The 18,598-nt window shown below is 37.4% G+C and overlaps 1 protein-coding gene across 1 annotated transcript; it reads right to left on the bottom strand.

Moving 5' to 3' along the window:
* Nucleotides 1-257: 257 nt before the first annotated feature.
* LOC139138469 (1,25-dihydroxyvitamin D(3) 24-hydroxylase, mitochondrial-like) lies at nucleotides 258-16,105 on the bottom strand. The gene is made up of 10 exons (XM_070706859.1): nucleotides 15,765-16,105; nucleotides 12,893-13,404; nucleotides 11,328-11,527; nucleotides 7,338-7,541; nucleotides 6,421-6,590; nucleotides 4,148-4,314; nucleotides 2,729-2,807; nucleotides 2,142-2,298; nucleotides 1,608-1,651; nucleotides 258-841 (listed from the first exon to the last, which is right to left on the bottom strand). Exons 2-10 carry the CDS (start codon nucleotides 13,309-13,311, stop codon nucleotides 728-730), a joined length of 1,554 nt encoding a protein of 517 aa, XP_070562960.1. The 5' UTR covers nucleotides 13,312-13,404; nucleotides 15,765-16,105; the 3' UTR covers nucleotides 258-727.
* Nucleotides 16,106-18,598: the final 2,493 nt, after the last annotated feature.

The raw sequence follows: 18,598 nt of genomic DNA, 5'->3' as shown, positions 1-18,598 counted from the left end.
TGAGTAAGAAAATTTTCGCCGTCTTAGTTTTTTGAAAATTGAAAATTTTATTTTCTCCATAGAGTTCTGGACATTAATGGACATTAAATGTCAAAACTGGTCACAGAATTATACATTAAGGAAACAGGAAACAGCAAAAAACCCACAAAGGTATCATACCCATACGTCATCGTCACCGTATACAGTATATAGTCACAGAAGTCAACTTTGTACATGTAATTCGAGCACATGGATACATGTTTCATTAATCATTTCACATGGTTTTACAGCATCTTTGGCTTGGGAACAGATACAAAATTGGAATCAATGCCAATAATCATCAGATAATTGCTCCGCTTAGCTGTACCATTTTATTTTGTCAATATACTTATTCTACGAGCAACATTAACTGCATTAAGAGCAGTTCAAATGGCATTTCCGACAATTGTCTCTGTAAATGTCAACTCACTGTTGTATGACTGCTTATAGTAAATCACTTTAATTTGGTATGTTTGCATCACAGTGCAGACATATTTAATCACGAGATTAAACCATTTAAGTTGTTCAGTCTAGGGTATACAGTGGCGCCTTTCCTCATTGGCGTCTGTATACAATCGCCTCAAAATTGATCGGGTGAGACATATGAAAGTAGAACGACAAGTGAATTATGGACGAATTCCTAAGCGACTGCAAGGCTGATTTTGTAAACTCTTACATTGACCTAGCAAAGCCTGCCAATAACTGTGACTTAGATCTGAGATCTATCGATAAACTTTAAGTTCAAAGGTCTGTCTGGAACATTGACGGTCGACAACTTTGATTCTACGTCGGTTGTATATTCCAGAAGAAACTTTCGGCACAACTGTGAAAATAAAGGAAGAGAATATGAGTTATTTAACTCTTTCAACCCCAGTTCCCTGTATACAGGTCCAACTTTACCATAGAAAACAATGGATTTGGGACAAACCATGGTGGTGAAAGGGTTAATAATCCAAGAGATTCGCGAACAGGAAAACTATATGGTAGCTCTATGTTATGGTAATGTTTCTCCCCTCCCTCTGAAGATAAATGTTTTGTATAAAGTACATGGACAATGAGAGTTTCTATGATTAAACCCAAAGAATCGATATTGATAACTACAGTAGCAATTTGCTTCTTCCAATTTTCACCGATGACATATCACTCAAATTGCTTCAATTCAACATAATCACCCCAAGTATGCTATTTTTTCTATCGAAAATATGACTGTATTTCCATACATGGGAAAATTGCATAAATAGCTGTAACTTTTGATAGTTCTTTCATTACTTTTCTTATTTAATAAGTATCTTTTCCTCTCCCTCTTCTCCTTAAAGACTTTTGAAATGTAAAACGCGAGTCAAGCTAGCATAAAGCACTGTGTACGTTATATAATGTTAGTATGAAAAAAACTCTAGCTTACATTAATTCACTTGTCAACAAGAAAATGAAGAATACACTCATAGAGCGGTGTTGGTGAGTTGGATAGAATTGATTCTAAAAGTAGGAATATTTTGTTTCATACAAGCTTACCACAAATGATGGAAAAGAAGCCAAAAGTTACGGCTACTGAAGATTTACATATCAGACTGAATTTGGTTAAAGCCTACCCTCGCCAATGCCAAATGTATTTCCAGTTCTGCCAATCTCTTTCCTGTTGAAAGATGAGAGCAATCACGCTTTAACACGAGAGAAGAATATTTGTTGGCTGTGATAAAGTTCAGCATTAAATGCGCTAATGCAAAGTTTAAGAGCGAAAGGAACACACGTATATCTTCTGATATTCTACGCGATGCTTATAATCTTTTACAATACAGGAGACTGTCAGCATCCAAATAAGAAATATGAGTTTGAAAATAATTTTCGTGTATTGGGGAAATAGAAGTTAATAACAAGTATAAATTTCTTCCGGTTATACGACAGATTCTCTTCTTGGCTTAAAACTCTTCATTTTCTTATTTTACTCTTATAAATCTTAAAAATAAACAGTCCCAAGGACATATTGAAATCTTTATCCGAAAATGCTAAACATCTCTTAAAAGAATATGCCATGTGGATAACGTTTTATGTAAAGTAACATTGTGTCTGGTGATTTCAAAGACCGCGTAATATATACCCCAACTGTCTCATGTCCGAAGACTTACCAATACACATCCTTGGTCCATAGCCGAAAGGTATTGAAGTGAAACCGTAAAAATGTTCGTTTTCCCCTCGTATCCATCTCTCGGGGCGGAATTCCAAAGGATCGGGGAAATATTCCGGATCTCGACTAATCAGCCAAGTCTGTCCGACACAGGTAGTCTGAATAGACATAAAGGACAATGTTTGTAAGATTCGCTACCATTACTTCATGGTACGGATCCACAATCGATCAGACACGAATACTTCCTCATTACAGTGTCACCGGCTCTCGGTGAGGTGTCTTCATTGCTTTAGACAATTACATATGATATATGCGGACGATTTCATGGGCAGAGCAAAACCCAGAATACTTTAGATATTTTGTCTGGCTTTTCTCTATGACATCCGTTTAACCAATATTTTGAATATTTTGTCCTTTGCCCCCAAACGTTATATACATATAGTAGTCTGAGTGTTGTGGCTGTAATATTTCATGCTGTATAAAACAAAACGATAACATATCATAGTCCATGTGTGTTATTGTCATTCGTCTTGGGTTGGTTCTCTTTTCTACAGTTTCGCTTACTATGTTTTCAGCGCTCATACTCACTTTAGCTGGAATTTGGTAACCACCAATTACCACATCTTTACTCAGTACCCTTGAAATAGTGGCGGTTGGTGTGTACAACCTATGCAAAAGGAAGAACAGATAATGTCAACTTTTCTGATAATCGATGTATTTATAAAATGTTAATGGCAAACTCTCAATATATTAAATGATTAGCTAAAATCCCCAATGTTCATAATATGAATATCATATTGCATCCTTTCAATTTACATAAATGATTACTCTTCTATAAAATATGAAAATCATTAAAATGATGTTTGGATACATGATCATGCATTCAACACTTCAACAATATGAGTAAGGATACGAAATTTCGGTAATGTAATCAATACATATAAATTAGCAAATCTTATTATTTAAGATCAAGAAAGTGGCATTTTCTAAAGTCACACAAGATTTCGCCCAATGACATTTAAAAATAAAAACATACAATGATACTCTAACACACTCACACATAAACAGACTATAACACGCAAACACACACACACACAAATATATATATATATATATATATATATATATATATATATATATATATATATATATATATATATATATATATATATATATATATATATATATATATATATATATATATATACTCTCTGTGCCCAAGTTCAGAGATTGCCATAAAGCCATTATGGTGAATACCGGGAGGGCACATTGTTTACATTTTGTATATATATATATATATATATATATATATATATATATATATATATATATATATATATATATATATATATATATATATATATATATATGTATATATATATATATTTGTGTATGTGTGTTTTTGCGTGTTATAGTCTGTTTATGTGTATTTATATATATATATATATATATATATATATATAATTGTACATACATACATACATACATACATACATACATACATACATACATACATTAAAACTTACTTTAATACATACATTTTTAATACATAAATACATACACATTGATAGATACATAAATAAAAGTTTTAGATTGATAGATTATAGGATTAATAAAAACGCTCCGCCATCTCCCCTCTCCCTTTCCTACAATAACTGATTTATCATAGGTTTCCAATAAAACCGAACCCCTTCTGATAGCTCAGTAAAAAGCTTCGTGCTTTTCCGATTACTATATGTGCGTGTACTGTGTCTTTGTGTCGTCTGCTCCACGCACACCGTGTTGTTTGGTCGCGCACAGAATTGCAACATCTAAGTCGGTTACTGTGACCAACTCTTTTGGGTTGGAAGCAGTGGCCGACTGGTTTTGTGTGAGGTCTAGCAGCTAGGCGATGTTGCCGTGAGTGTGTTGGGATTCGAATCACGTTTGGGTTATAGTAAAATTTATATTTATATTACTATGTCGTAATATGAGTGAATGACGTCAAAAAAATTATGACTATTTTACCTCAATGTTTCCCTAACAGTCGCCTTTAAATATGGCATTTGGTTGATGTGTTCGTACGTAGGTGTTTCTCCCATGGGGACCACATCTTCAATTTCCCTGAACAGTGACTCCTGTACGTGTGGGTTCTTAGCGAGACAGTATAGTACCCACAACAATGAATTCGATGTCTGGATGGTACGAAAAACAGAAAAATTAGCCTAAAGAATCGTCATAAAAATCCTGAAACACTTTTATAATGTACTTGTTTGTGGTAGTATGCGCCTCGAAAGTGAAAGACTTAAACTTTTGCTAAAAAAAACTGTCTTCAGTGAAGCTTTCAACCGATCTCTTACAAAATCAAGAATAAAAATCAGGGGTCACCATGTAAAGTTTGGGTATTAGAGAAGCATATTACCCTAATTAACATGTATTTAAAATTAAAATGACGCCCATCGCAATGTTAACTTCATGGGGAGAAATATTATTTTCCGTGCTTGGAAAAAACTAAGACGGTGAAAATGTTTCTCAATGTTAGGGCTTCAAAATTAGCTTCAAAAGTGATAGATAAGAAAAAATACTCCTTAAAGGCGTCATCTTGTATCCCGCAAATATTATTTCTCAGATCTCATCTCTCTCAATTATATTTCAATCCGACCGAGTTACACTTTCAAAATATGATCAGACAAAAAGTAAATTTTCTCAAACAGTAAACAACCGTAGCTAATACACAGTTGCCTACATAAAAATTATAAATACGAATAATATATTTTATCATATGCACAAGCCAATTTTGTCGTCTCTGAACAGAAAACACGGGATGCATTTTCTGGTTGTTCTACGGCACGACAACCCGCGTCTATGTCATCAATGTTGGTGCGTCGACCCATTTTTGCGCCGAGCGTCGGTGTTCTTATTATTGTAATCAAACGACATGGCGGCTGGTATTTGTCCCACGATAAAAATGTGTCAGACTTGAAAATATCGTAAAAATTAGTCATGATTATTAGAGTCTGACAAAATACACCAATTTGTAAAATTTTGACTCCTTGTGTTTTAGTTTTGTCGTCAATTTGAGAATTAGTATTCGTATAGATCCCCGCCGACACCTCAACATTCGACACTCTTGAGTACTTTCGTGCGGTACATAATACAGCTTCCACTGCAACATGGGGGTCAAGTACGATGTCCAGGCTTCAAAAAGTCACGTTATGTAATAGATATTTTCATACTGCGACAATAATAATGAGAACAATGAAACACAAGAGTGTACCGCCAGTATATTCCTCAGGAATTACGTGAATAGTTTGCGGAAACAACGAACCCGAAGCTGGTCGAGCTTAAGTCGCGTTTACCGTAGGTTCCGTAAGCATTGTAACCAGGGTCAGGCGCAATGTTGCACACTGTGTTCGTGCCGTTGAGATTCAGTCAATTTTTGTTCCCGAAAAAAAAGCGTTACTTGGTCTGAGGTAAATTTCTAGGCCTATGCTATCTTAGAAATAGTGTATAACTTTGCGGAAGGTACGTGTAGACCTAGAGGTCTTTGGCGTTTCCTCCACTGATACACGAACGTGAACGCAGTGTTCCTCTCTCACACGACGGACTACAAATGATTGACAACTTGCCCACGGCGTATTGACATTACTCCTAATGTAGTTCAAAAGTTTAAACGCGGAATCGTTATGGAAAATTTCTTTTACTTTGCAAAAAATAATGAAGTCTTGGTTTATTCATGTGATAAGTATATTATTAGCTAATATTTTTCTTCGTGACGTAATGACTGTGTCACAACGAGTCTAATTTAAATCGGTCTGTCTCACTGTCTAACTCTGGAGCTTTAAGCCATCCCAGCTGAGATAAATAGCCTATCAACTTTTACAGTTTGTACTCTGTCCCTTGACTTAGTGATTAATTTTATTTATTTTGTAATCAATCTTATTTAAAAAGGAAATTGCTGAGTTCAACGTTGTAATTTTCTCACGTAACACAAGATTATTAAACTTACAATTACGCAGTAATGTAGGCCTACCCCTCTGGGACCACAACGGACGAAAGGCAACTTTGTACAAAATGTACAAGGCGAAGGCGAGTACATCATGGGGATACATTATTGCTATCATTTTATAGATTTGCATGCCAGGCGATTTTTAGATGTCGAAAACATATGCATTGGACCGCAATACTGAATAATCGGATAAATTATCAGAAATGGGAGTAACATCACGAAATTCACTAGTATTGACAAAACTATGGTATAATATCCTTTTACATATAAAAATGACAAAAAACAGTCTCACCGTATCGACAGACGCAGCTAGTAGTTCTGTCGCATTGGCGTATATTTCATCTAACTCAAGTGTTCCTTTCATAACCATGTACGTGATGAAATCGGCTTCTTCACCGATATCTTCTCCAGCGGCCAGCTGTTTTGTGATGTCATTCATTCTCTCGTCGATAAACTTGTTTGCTGTCGGTTGCAAGAAATTTTGACGCATTATTTTTTGGTTATTCTTAAGCAATAAAGCACACGGTATACTACGAGACTTTGATCCGTTCATGCTTTATTGCTTTTATATCATAACAGCATATTCAAGTTCAATCATGGACTGTCAAAAAAAGGAGTTTTGTTCTTGCCGAGAGTTTGCTCGTGTGCCAATAGTGCTATATCGTTAATGTACGACGGTTCTTTTCACGTTTCGACAAATCAGATCGCTGTATTCGCACCATCATGTACTGGTATTAAGTAATTCTTAAAAATGCGTGTTAAATCGCTAACTATTCGTTTACGCAGGGACCTTTTCCATCATTGTGTCTACCCCATAAACCTGTATGCTGTTGTGCTCTAAATGATCAACATGGCCAAACACAAAATTTATATTCTGTATACGCTGTTTACGTAGCCTAGAGACCACGCACAGATATTTATCATACGCCTAACATAAAATTCTGTTGACCAATGTTCGATTCATTGCTTGTCTGGTCAGTACTTTCACGCAATTTGGTTCGAAAGGGTTGTGTGATATATATCACTGGAACACATGAAATTAAAATAGCTGCAGTGTTGATGAGAGGCACACTAACAGGTATTTCTAGAATACTGTATATTCGGGTATTTGTAAACTGGGAAGATATTGTACCTTCCAGGGGTTGCCTTTGACATTTGAGTAAATCTTGTAGAATAAAAAGCCATTTAACTCCCCCAAATTCCACTAACCAGTAGCATAGATGGTGTCCCACGCTCTGAGGTGTTTCTTCCAAACCCAGCTGTTGAGCTTTTGATGAATTCGAATCGGGACGAAGTGGAGACTGGCCGTTGTGTTGAACATGTCATGTACTGCTTGTATGAAAGTCTCGGCCTCAAAGTACGGTTTATCACTGAGAAGGTGTAACTTCTTATTATAAATAACAGCACAGGTAGCTAAGGACATAAACGACCATGCCTTGTTAAAATCACATTTTTCCGGACTGGAAATCTTTCGGATTAAAAGTTGTGTACATGTAGCTTATGGTGTACTTCAAGTATTTTTCTGCTCTCGACATGGCATTCTTCACCCCGGGTTTCACATTCTCTGTACATCAAATATGGTTACTCTGTGACTTTACTGTTTGAATGTGAACTTGACCTGGTAACTTTACTGATCTGTGAGTTTTAAATTTGGTGTACATTTGGTGTACGATGTGTTCGAGACCTGTATTGAAGAAGTGATTTTATGAAGGGCATGCTGGATGTCACAGATAATTTCGCAAATTCAAGCATACTTTCAACAATTCAAAGAAAATCCGCGTAAACGGCGAATTTCCACGAGTTTTATGTACAATAATTGACTTGTCGATTTATTCCATCTCTGACAACAGTAGGCCTAATGTAGGCCTACAGTAAACTGTAAGAAAGATTTTTCGGAAAGATTTAACTTTGAATATCATGATTTTATACAGTTATACCACTCTCCGCCTCGTGCCCATTGTTCTAACCATGCTCTCTAATTTCCATAACCGAATATTTTATTATATACCACCTGGCTTTCTTTTGTTTAAAAAGTGTCCGATTTACAAGTTCTTTTGTTTAAAAGTGTCCGATTTACTAGTAAATCGGACACTTTTAAACAAAAGAACTTGTAAAATGGACACTTTTTAAACAAAAGAAAGTCACGTGGCGACGAGTAAAAAAAACAAATGCGAGACATTATACCAGAAGAAATTTATTTCACCATTAAGTACAGAGTAAAGACACTTTAAAAGAATCACCGGACTGAATTAATTTTGCACGACTGTACATCTCAAAATCAATTACAGGTCACCGTGAAATAACGGCATTGATTGCAAATATCACTTCAGTGTTAAGGTTATTATTATCACGATCATTTGAAGCTGAAATTTAAGACTTAAAAGTCAGTTATCAACACTGAATGTAGAGGTTTCAGTCGCCTTTGGTAAAGTTAAATCTAGCTACAGGCAAACACTAGGGATTTTAGGTCACGTGACATTTGTGTTGAACGTACGCGTTCGATGCAGGTCTAGTCCGAACTTTCGTGTTAATTCTTAAATAGACCAAATAATCAGAGAAAATGAAACTGTAGTGTTGAAGATTATTATTTTAACTTCATTTTGGGAAATTTTCACTTTTGTACTACGATAAATGGCAAAGCAGCACGACTACAAACTCACGCGTACCGGCGATTTTGGCGTCCATTATGAGCGTTGTGCCGTGACCTCATATGTCCCGCGAAGGAGATCGAACATATACCTCTTTGATAGGCTCTCCGCATGACTTATTCCGATCGCATCACTATTTTTTAGGGTTGGTACGAAAGTAGAGATCATGGGCTTCATTTTGAGGGGGCGAACGTTAAAATCGGCCAAGAAAAACTCAATCTGTGATCAAACTTTGTGTTTCGTTGTTGTTTTTTTGAAAGAAAATCTTGATTTCCTTAAACGTTCGGCCCCAAAATTAATTTTATGATAAATATTAATTGTAATTCTGCAATAATTACGAGTCTGACGATGCGAAAAATGATGCTTAAGGCCCTTTTTAGCGAGTATGGTTTCACCCCAACTTTACATCCGGGCACTTCCAGGAATCACATACAAGTATAATCGGCGCTTCGCCGCATGTTCTGTGTCAGGAGGTCTAAGCTGAGTTCCGACGTTCACGATTTTGCAGCTAGATTTGTCTGATTTCTTATTAAATGCAAGGATCTAGAGATATATTTATATACTTTACCCTTTCAAACGTTATCTTGTTCGAAGTAGGTTGACTTCCGGGTGATATTTTTCGATAGACACCAGGCGGATAGACACTGAGAAGTCGTCAAGCCAGCACTGCACTGCAGTGTACAACTGTAGGCATACGCACATGCACCACACTTTGCCGATACTATACTGAAATTTTAGTTTCTATCTTTAGTTCCCGAAAAGGGGACTATTTTAGTTCTCTCTGAAGAACTAGGCCATAGATAATTAATTTGTTCTTTCCTCATTGATGGTGTCCCGGACTTTGGAAAAGTTGTATTTATACTGGTTTGTATTTCGGACCGCTGACTTCGACATGTTCGAGGGTCTATGTTATTCCGAGGCAGCTTAACTTTGCATCCAGTTTAATGCAGTTGTTCATTCTATAAATGCGTGTTGCTGTTTTACGGCATTGACAAAGGGTTGAGAACGAAGTTTTTTGACGTTTTGGAAAAGTTCTTTGTAATTATTTTAACTTAAAATCTACATTAATCAGACATATTTCATAATCATTTAATAAAAGTTGTAATCACACAAAAAAATTTAAAAAAAATTTCGAAGTTCAAATTAAAAAAAATCTAAAAAAATATTATGTTAAATTTAATTATGAATCAAGTTCTAAATGTCACAGGTATCATTTGATTATTTACAGGTTTTGTTGTTAATTTGTTTACCTTGTAAATATAAATCTAAATAACTGTTTTCATATATGCAAAGTAAATATGATGGAATATGATTATCATATTTCTGTTGATGTTCACAATACAAAATGCATACAGCGATCAATGTCACAGGTATCATTTGATTTTTGACAGGTATTGTTTATTTGTTTACCTTGTAAACAGCATTCTAAATAACCTTTTTCATTTATAAAAATTAAAAACCATTGAACATTTCGTCAGCAATATCCACAAAAAATTTCATCAATTTTCAATAAGAAATGCTTGAGTTATTGCAAAAAGCACAAGAAATTGCAATTCTAGTTTCCTCAAACAATGTTCAAAATGGGGTCACCTGGTGGTTATGATAACTACAGGTGTCTACCATGGCATAATTTCTAAATAGGAAGAAGTTTTTTTTCAAATTCAACAGGACATATCTCTGCATGTACTGAACCGATTTTCATCAAACAAAATGCAATCAATTGGTCTTGAAGAGAGCTTTCTTTTAATATATAATTTACCTACAAACACACAAGCAGTACAACAGTCATTGTGGATCTACACGTATTTTTTTGTACTTGCAGTTTCTGTTGCGCCTTTCTCTGACGTGGCTGTGTAGCTTGGTCTTCCGATTGTGGCCGTTAGCACTGGCGTGACAGGGGGACTTTTCTTTTCTATCTTTGGCTTTGATAGTTGAAGTGCACCGGATACAGCTTTCATTTGTACTTCATCCGCCATATCGATATACGTAGAGCGACTCGGCAATTGCGTGTATGCTGCTCAAAGTTTTCGACCCAAATGAGCAAAGCGTGGCTCTAACGTCGATCTGCAAACACCCTTTCACTTCATTCAACTAACCAATCAATCAAACTTAATTCGTACAATTCAAATCAAACCAGGTGCTCAACTACGTCATCGCACTACAATAGCAACACATGTCAACTTTGTTTTATCCAATCATGGGTTGTTTTTTTATACTTTCGTTCAACAAGGTGTCAAAACGCGTCAATGTTTTCCTGCCAAAGTTTCAACTTGCACTGCACTAAAATTACAAATAAAACTTTCGGCGTGCAAATAAGGCTCTAAAACTCGGCAAATTCGTGGTATAACACGGTCAGCGAACTCGTAGTCGGCGGTTTACGGAATTTAACGGTACAGTTTGCCATAAAACTCCACGGCCCTGCGGGCCTCGAAGTTTTACTGGCAAACTGTACCGTTAAATTCCGTAAACCGCCTCCTACTCGTCCGCTTACCTATAGTAAACTTGTGATTTTAATTAGTGATTTAGGGGCCATAACGATTGGTGCACTTACCATCTAGTGACCAGTTAAACAGTATATTTTCAATATCGGGTACAATGTTGTCCGTTTTGTAAGCATCTCTGGATCTGACCACCTTATTTGCCAGATCAGTGATGACGTCATTGAGGGTATCGGTGTAGGAGGCAACTTCACGTGGTATCATCATTCGCTTGCTGAGCGCAGCTCTATTGCGGTGCCAGTCAGCGCCCTCCCTGTTCAATGAAAACGGTTGAAATTTCACTGAGATTAGGGACCGTTCAGTTTTTACGGCCTTGGGGAAGGCAAAAATCTTGTCGCTGGTGTTCAAAAAAATATAGACCCCCCTGCATTTTTCGTGAAAAAAAGATTACCCCCCTTTGTCAGAAGAAAAAATTTGATGCCCCCCCCCCCCCCCCCCGCTGAAAAGTAACAAAAACCCATATGTCAAATTTACCCACACGGTTTGGATGTGAACTCCGGTACACGGCGCACTTTATTCGTGTAGCAGAGATGCCAGTGCGCAAACTTCTAAGCCACATCCATGCAAAAGTCTGTTAATTAGGACGACTGTAAGGCAATTTTTAACTTCATTTCCATAGACAACTTATGTCCATGGACATTGTATAAAGTAAACTTTATTGGAGTGGTTCGCCAAAGGCAGCCCTCCGGTTAAGAAGGTCATGGGCCATTACGTAAAGTCAACTTTATTCTAGTGGGCCACCAAAGGTGGCCCACCGGTAAAGATGGTCGATCATTGCCATTGCATTATTGAAAGTAAACGTAATTGGAGTGGGCCACCAAAGGCGTCCGCCCGTAGATGGTCATGGGTTATTACATAAAGTCAATTAATTGTAGTGGGCCGCCTAAGGCGGCCCGCCGGTAAAGAGGGTCGATCATGGCCATTGCATGAAGTAAATTGTACTGGACAGGGCCGCTGAAGGCGTCCGGCCGTTAAGATGGTCATGGACTATTACATAAAGTCAATTTATTGTAGTGGGCCGCCGAAGGTGGCCCGCCGGTAGAGAGGGTCGATCATGGCCGTTGCACGAAGTAAACCTAATTGGAGTGGGCTGCCAAAGGCGTATGCCCGTTAAGAGGGTCATGGGTAATACATAAAGTCAATTTATTGTCTTGGGCCGCCGAAGGTGGTCCGCCGGTAAAGAGGGTCGATCATGGCCATGGCATAAAGTGAACATTATTGTAGGTATTATGTTTTTGAAAATGTGGTGAACCCCCCTTTCCTACCAGTGAAAAAGTGATGACCCCCCCCCCCTTCGCGGATTCCAAAATTAGGATGACCCCCCTGGATTTTGCCGCCCCCCCCGGCCGTAAAAACTGAACGTCCCTTAATGGATATGCATTCTGCCAAAACCACACGCTAAATTAAATACAACTTATCATATCTTGCACGCATACCCAGAGCTTGTTGTTTTACACACAGCCCCTCTGTGTTGTATATTTAATTTTAAGCTGCTCGTAAAGTTAACCTACGTGTAGATATATCTGTAGTGCTGCGGAGACATTAGGCCCTCCAATACAGCCCTCCAATCTTTCCGATGAGTGCTATGATTGTTGAGTGACAGGGTCATTGCACTTACTGAAGCAAAACACCGCGGCCTAACTTTCGCTGTTCGCGATGCGCCAGCCAAGGTTTAAATCCTGTTCTCTTCGGGTATTTTCCTTCACTTCGCAGTACGATTTCAAAATATGTCGGATCGCCCAGAAAAACTACTTCTGAGGACCCAAACTTTTGCCTCCAGATCGGACCATAGTCCTGTCGTAGCTTTGTCAACGTTCGCCATGGTTTGTACAGTTCGCCGGTTGCAACTGCGGCAATGTATGAGGTTGCCAGTGAGACGATACTGCTCTTAGGTCCCGGTATATCATGGAAGGGTTTTACACAACTGCTGTCGTCATTCGTCTGAGACGCGGTCGTTGAGCGGAACCTGGCGATGCTTAGAAGCTTCAGCCTGCAGTTTTGCCTGGTGACAATCGTGTTAATTCCGAAGGCCGCCATGTTTGACCTCACACGGTGACCTCGTTTTCTGAAAACGTTTGCGTTCGTCTGGGGTCAATTCGTACAGGTTACGTGATTGTGTTGTCACTCTATCTGTATCGTGGTGAAAGAGAGAAATAGGAAATGACATGACACATTATTCATCTATACATACGTGCTTGAGCTTAGTTGTGTATGGATATGGAATATTATCATATACCCTGCCCATATCGGGACCCATATCGCTCCTTCCTGGTGACGTTAACGTCACCAGGAAGGAGCGGTGAAAATTTATCATGTTTTTCACAGCATTAGAAATGTTGTATCAGGATAGAACTCTTAAAAAGAAGAAGAATGCACTTTATTTGATGAAAATCGGATAATGCATTTTGAAGATACGGATTTTTAAAGAATTAAATTTTCAGAATTAATTTGGAAGGGTCTTTGTCATCTTAACCATTGTTGCATAGGAAAGACAATGGCACCAAATTTGATGAAATGTAGACAAAGACAATTGGTTAAATGCTTGTAACTTCTGTTCAAAATGCACTTATACCATGGAAACAAACCATGAATAAATTACCCGTTGTTACCAATGTAGTTTTCCTTGTCTTTCAATATATATTTTGTCTACATTGTACTTGTAAGATTCAATTTTACTTGTCACAGCTACTGAAGTATACAGTGAATACAATTGCAAACTCAACTGTTGCTAAGGAAACAGAAACAGTCAATATTACATTGCTTTGCTTTAATATCACTGGTTTCCATCAGTTTCTTCAGAGATAGTACTATAATTTGACTCAGATTTCAAATTAAGGATACCAAATGCTGTTTAAACATTTCAATAGTGGGTGCCATTCATAAATTCTAAAATGAAATTCAATATCATTGTTTTATCAGAGTAATTATCCAATTTTTATAAGACTTGATACTCAGATTATTCAATGATTCAATGATTTAATGAAGTATTTTCCTCCTGGGCCTTCACCACAAGTGCAATAATGTCACCCCTGGTAACACAGATTGTCATGGCTGCAATATATCTGCAATATTAAAAAAGAAAAAAAATGGGCATTATTATTAATCATTCAAATTAACCAACACCATGTGCAATCACAGCAATGATGAGATAATAAAAGTAATCTATCCATCATTGAAAATAACACGATTTAAAACTTGAATATTGGTAACTCAAACGAGAAAATACTCTTTCACGCTAAAATATTCTCTCAAGATTAAAAAAACATATCGCAGTTTGATTTTACCAGCGTTTTCCAAAGTAATACATTGAAAAACCAACCCTATATGATAATATGAAACAGAATTTCTTTTGTTTTTATGTAAGCCCATAGAAATGCACAGGGAAAACGCCCTCATCGGCCATACTAATTGCTATACAGCTCATGTCTCGATCGACTTTTTCTATGCCAAATTTCTGACAAAGAATCGATTGAAATGTAGTAAACTGTTGAATATTAGGCTATCGGAACACATTATCAATCCATTTTAGCCAAAATTCTACTGAATTTGTGCTGTAAAAATCCTTACCGTTTCGGAGAAAGCAGCACATGCAGCGTACACAGTCAGGCTTGGGTCCAGCCGCTTGTCCAAGTACCCGGATGTAGACTGTTCTTATATATGATTTCAAAACAGGGCGGTTCCAACTTTTGCGTTCGCTCCAAACATCGAAAAATTAGTTTTAAATGAACAAATGATAGTTGGTCGTTATATTTAGGGGCCACAATCATGGATCAAAAGGTTAATTGTGGTGAAATTTTGTGTCAAAAGTCTCATTTTTGATGCCGTTTCCTCATTTTTCGGCCGAGTGTCGATTGTGACCCCTCATTTTAAAGCTCACATCCTGTCCCCTCCAACTGTGTGACTTTCATAATGGAATATTCCGAACCAGCCCCAGGAGACACGCTGGCATGTTTGTCTTTGGCGCGGCTAATTAACAAAATGGCAGCCACGGTCAACGCTGAGCGAGTGAGTGGATTTCAGGCGCGTTTTCAAACTTTGTGAAGTCATTACTAATTCTTGGCTAGATGTATTGGACTAAACTTTTCACAGGTTAGAGTTTACTTACTATAGAAAGCCATGGGGTATTTATTTCTTTATTATTTTATTCGATCATACTCAAAATACGGACAAATAAAAATGATACAACTGCAGTCCAGTGTGTTCCGAACAGATTTGTTTATGTGACTGACGCTTCTACGTTTAGCCTAAGCTTACCGTAAAATACCAGCTTCGATATTTCACGGTAAACATCGAGATATGCAGTTTTGGAGTTCTCGGACTAAATTTTTAATGTGATAGTAAATGCAGTAAACAGGCAAAACGGCTGGCGCTCTCTGCCTACTATTTGTTGAAAGGCATTGTGAAAAAAAGGTTATTTCGGGTTGCTAAATATGGAAGTAACATGTTGAATCTCGTATTAAATTCAATAAATTCAGTAGATTCGAACTCACAGCGTACTGCATCCAGTCACCTAGCGAAGACATCACAGCCAAAACTGCTCGGCTATATCCCTACCGTTAATAAGAGTGGTTCCTGCCCATAACGGACGAAAGCAAAATTTGCACAACATTGACTAATCAAATTTCCTGTACATACATGAACTTGTAACCACCCTATTCTAATCAAGTACAATAATGTCAATTATAAAATGTCTATTAATGCACAGATATTGCTAGTTTTATATTGGAAAACAATTGTTCATAAGTTTCCCATAGATTACCACGTATAGTGAATCAACATTACCGATAAAATCCAATAATAATATTCTTATAAACACATACACTTTCCACTTACAACGTCAAGCAAAATCCTTTTACGTGCATTATCAAACGCATAGAAGTTTACAGATATAGCTTTTTTATAAGGAAATGTTAATGGTTTGCCAAATAGACTCCTATGTATTATGATTTGATATTTGATAGCACTATATCAGCCACATTTTGCCTTCTAATAGTTGCAAACCCCTAAAATGTTGACCCCCCAAAAGCGTCCGTGAAATTTCATGACCGTTCAAAATACGTACGTACGTAAAAAACGACCCACCTCTAATTTCTCTCCCAACCTTTTGAGGGGATTTTAAAAATTATGGTAAGGCAGTAAGAGGATTTGAACGCATTGAAGGTTTGTTAGACGGCATTTGAACAAATCGGAGAACTTTTATTGGACTCCTCTCCCCAGAAGTGTTTGTTTGTGAAAGCAGCCTTATATCATACCATGATCGGTGGTGACATAAACCGTGGTATATTTGGGATGTAGCAGGAATGGCACACTTGAGGAGACTTTGAATGAGAAGTCATTTTGAAAATTACATAAAAAGGTCTAGTCAACGTGCTAGATTTCAAGATAATGTAATAAGTTTGTACAAGAGACCGTTATAAGTTTGAAAAATACGGTTTGCTGCAACTGAGCCAGATTAAAAACAACAACTAAGTTGAGATGTATACCATACATTTAGAAGAATAAATGAATCAACGTAAATGTTAGCTTTTTTCAATGTTTGCTTAATTTCTTCTCTTACATTTGCACATTTGTACGACTGTTCGTATCATAACATGTATTACAATTTTAGAAAATATTAATATTCACACTTGGATGGATGTACTGTCTCTGCTATTTTTAATAGTTTACACGATGAGAGACTATTGTCCCATTAACATACCATTGGGTACCTGTCTACCTATGTGTGGCTTTCTGTGCAGTATGTGTTGGTCTTATAGACAATAATAATTGGACCATGCTATAAATATCGATTGGTATCTTTCTAAGCTACGTTGCCATCACAAACGTGGTATATCACCATATCTTGGCAGAAATGTAAACCTCAACTAGAGTGCTACCTCTGCCTTATATGATCCAACCATTGGAGATCAACGTATACTATCAAACATCTGTACAACGGGGGTAATGAAGTGCATACACGAAATATGTAAAATGAATGTCATCTCATTTTAGAAAAGACGGCATGAATCAACTACCTCCTCTTCTTCCATCCATCCAGGGAACCATAAGCCCTGAACTGTAAAATTAAGAGTTCGTCATTGCACAGATAAAGGTTTAGTTCAATGATCGGTGTGAAAGACTTCAATACTAGCTCTCATTGCGTTGACGTCAGTAAACTCAACTAATACGAAAAAAAATCTTATTCTCTAGCAAAACGCGCATTTTCAAACTGTACCTCAATATTGCTCTTCGTTTTTTTTGTAACACAGTTTCTTTGTTTTGCTAAATCCATCAGCCAGCAAGCGTACACTGAATTACAGGATGAGGTACCCATTATACCAATTACTCAATGGAGCAATGAAGAAGAAAGTGCCTTGCTCAAGGGCACAGCACCAATCTAGATTCTCGAACTCACCATCCTCTGACAGAGAGTCCGTTACCCTTGACTTACTTGGTCTTAAAAACTATCTACTGTTGATTGACCAATCAGAGTGGTCAATTCAGGGTGTTTTATTGACTCATTAAGCCTGGTCACCAAATTCCAGAAACGAATGACAGCGCCGTAGTAAAGTACTGTCCAATCAAAAGTGAACATGTCATATTCTGTAGACATCTGGTACATTTTAATATTCAAATTTGGTCACACAGCGGAAACCAGCTGCAACACAAAAGCTGCTGTGCCCTAGGGCATTTATATAATGTGCCCTAGGGCATTTATAGGATGTTCCATTACATTGGAAGGCTATTTCACAAATAAAAGTATATGTTACATTGACAAAGGGGACGGTTGACGTAAACGCATTGAAAACGAAATATATCAGTTAGGGCGATAGTTTTTAAGTCGGATAAAACCCTCGTACTCGGGCTCGATGGTTTATAAAGTCCAACACTACGACAAAATGTCTCGGCCTGCGGCCTCGACATTTTATCGTTGGGTTGGACTTTATATACCAGAAGAGCCCTCGTACTCGGGCTTTATCCTATACTTGAACTCTCCATCCTCTGATAGTGAGCCCGATACCCTAAACAGAACATCATGGTGTCTCCCATATGAATACATCAGACACCCTGGATTCAGGCTCATCACACACCAGACCTCTCAGCATGTATCGTGCAGTGATAATATCTCTTTTAACAATGTATAGTGGCGACCACGGTGATGTATCCAAAGGATGTCCATTGCCATGTATGTTATTATCTATGTTTTGTGTCCATTTCAGCCATGGGCTATTGAGATTATATTATAGGTTGGATGGTAGTTAACATCTTTAATGCTTTCATTGTTATGGTTTGACCAAAATCCATGGTTTCCATTGTTAATTCTGGGCAAGCTGCTAGTTAAGTG

The sequence above is a fragment of the Ptychodera flava genome, chromosome 1 (assembly GCF_041260155.1).
Source record: "Ptychodera flava strain L36383 chromosome 1, AS_Pfla_20210202, whole genome shotgun sequence".
Taxonomy (NCBI): Eukaryota; Metazoa; Hemichordata; class Enteropneusta; family Ptychoderidae; genus Ptychodera; species Ptychodera flava.
Note: the sequence above shows the minus strand (reverse complement) of the source record. Positions and strands in the feature narration are given on the sequence as shown.

Coding starts and splice junctions, on each gene's coding strand:
- LOC139138469 (XM_070706859.1), bottom strand. CDS start 13,311: ATGGCGGCCTTCGGAATTAACACGATTGTCACCAGGCAAAACTGCAGG. Junction 11,528..12,892: donor GGCCGCGGTGTTTTGCTTCA/GTAAGTGCAATG, acceptor TTCATTGAACAG/GGAGGGCGCTGACTGGCACC. Junction 2,808..4,147: donor ACTGTTAGGGAAACATTGAG/GTAAAATAGTCA, acceptor CCTTTTGCATAG/GTTGTACACACCAACCGCCA.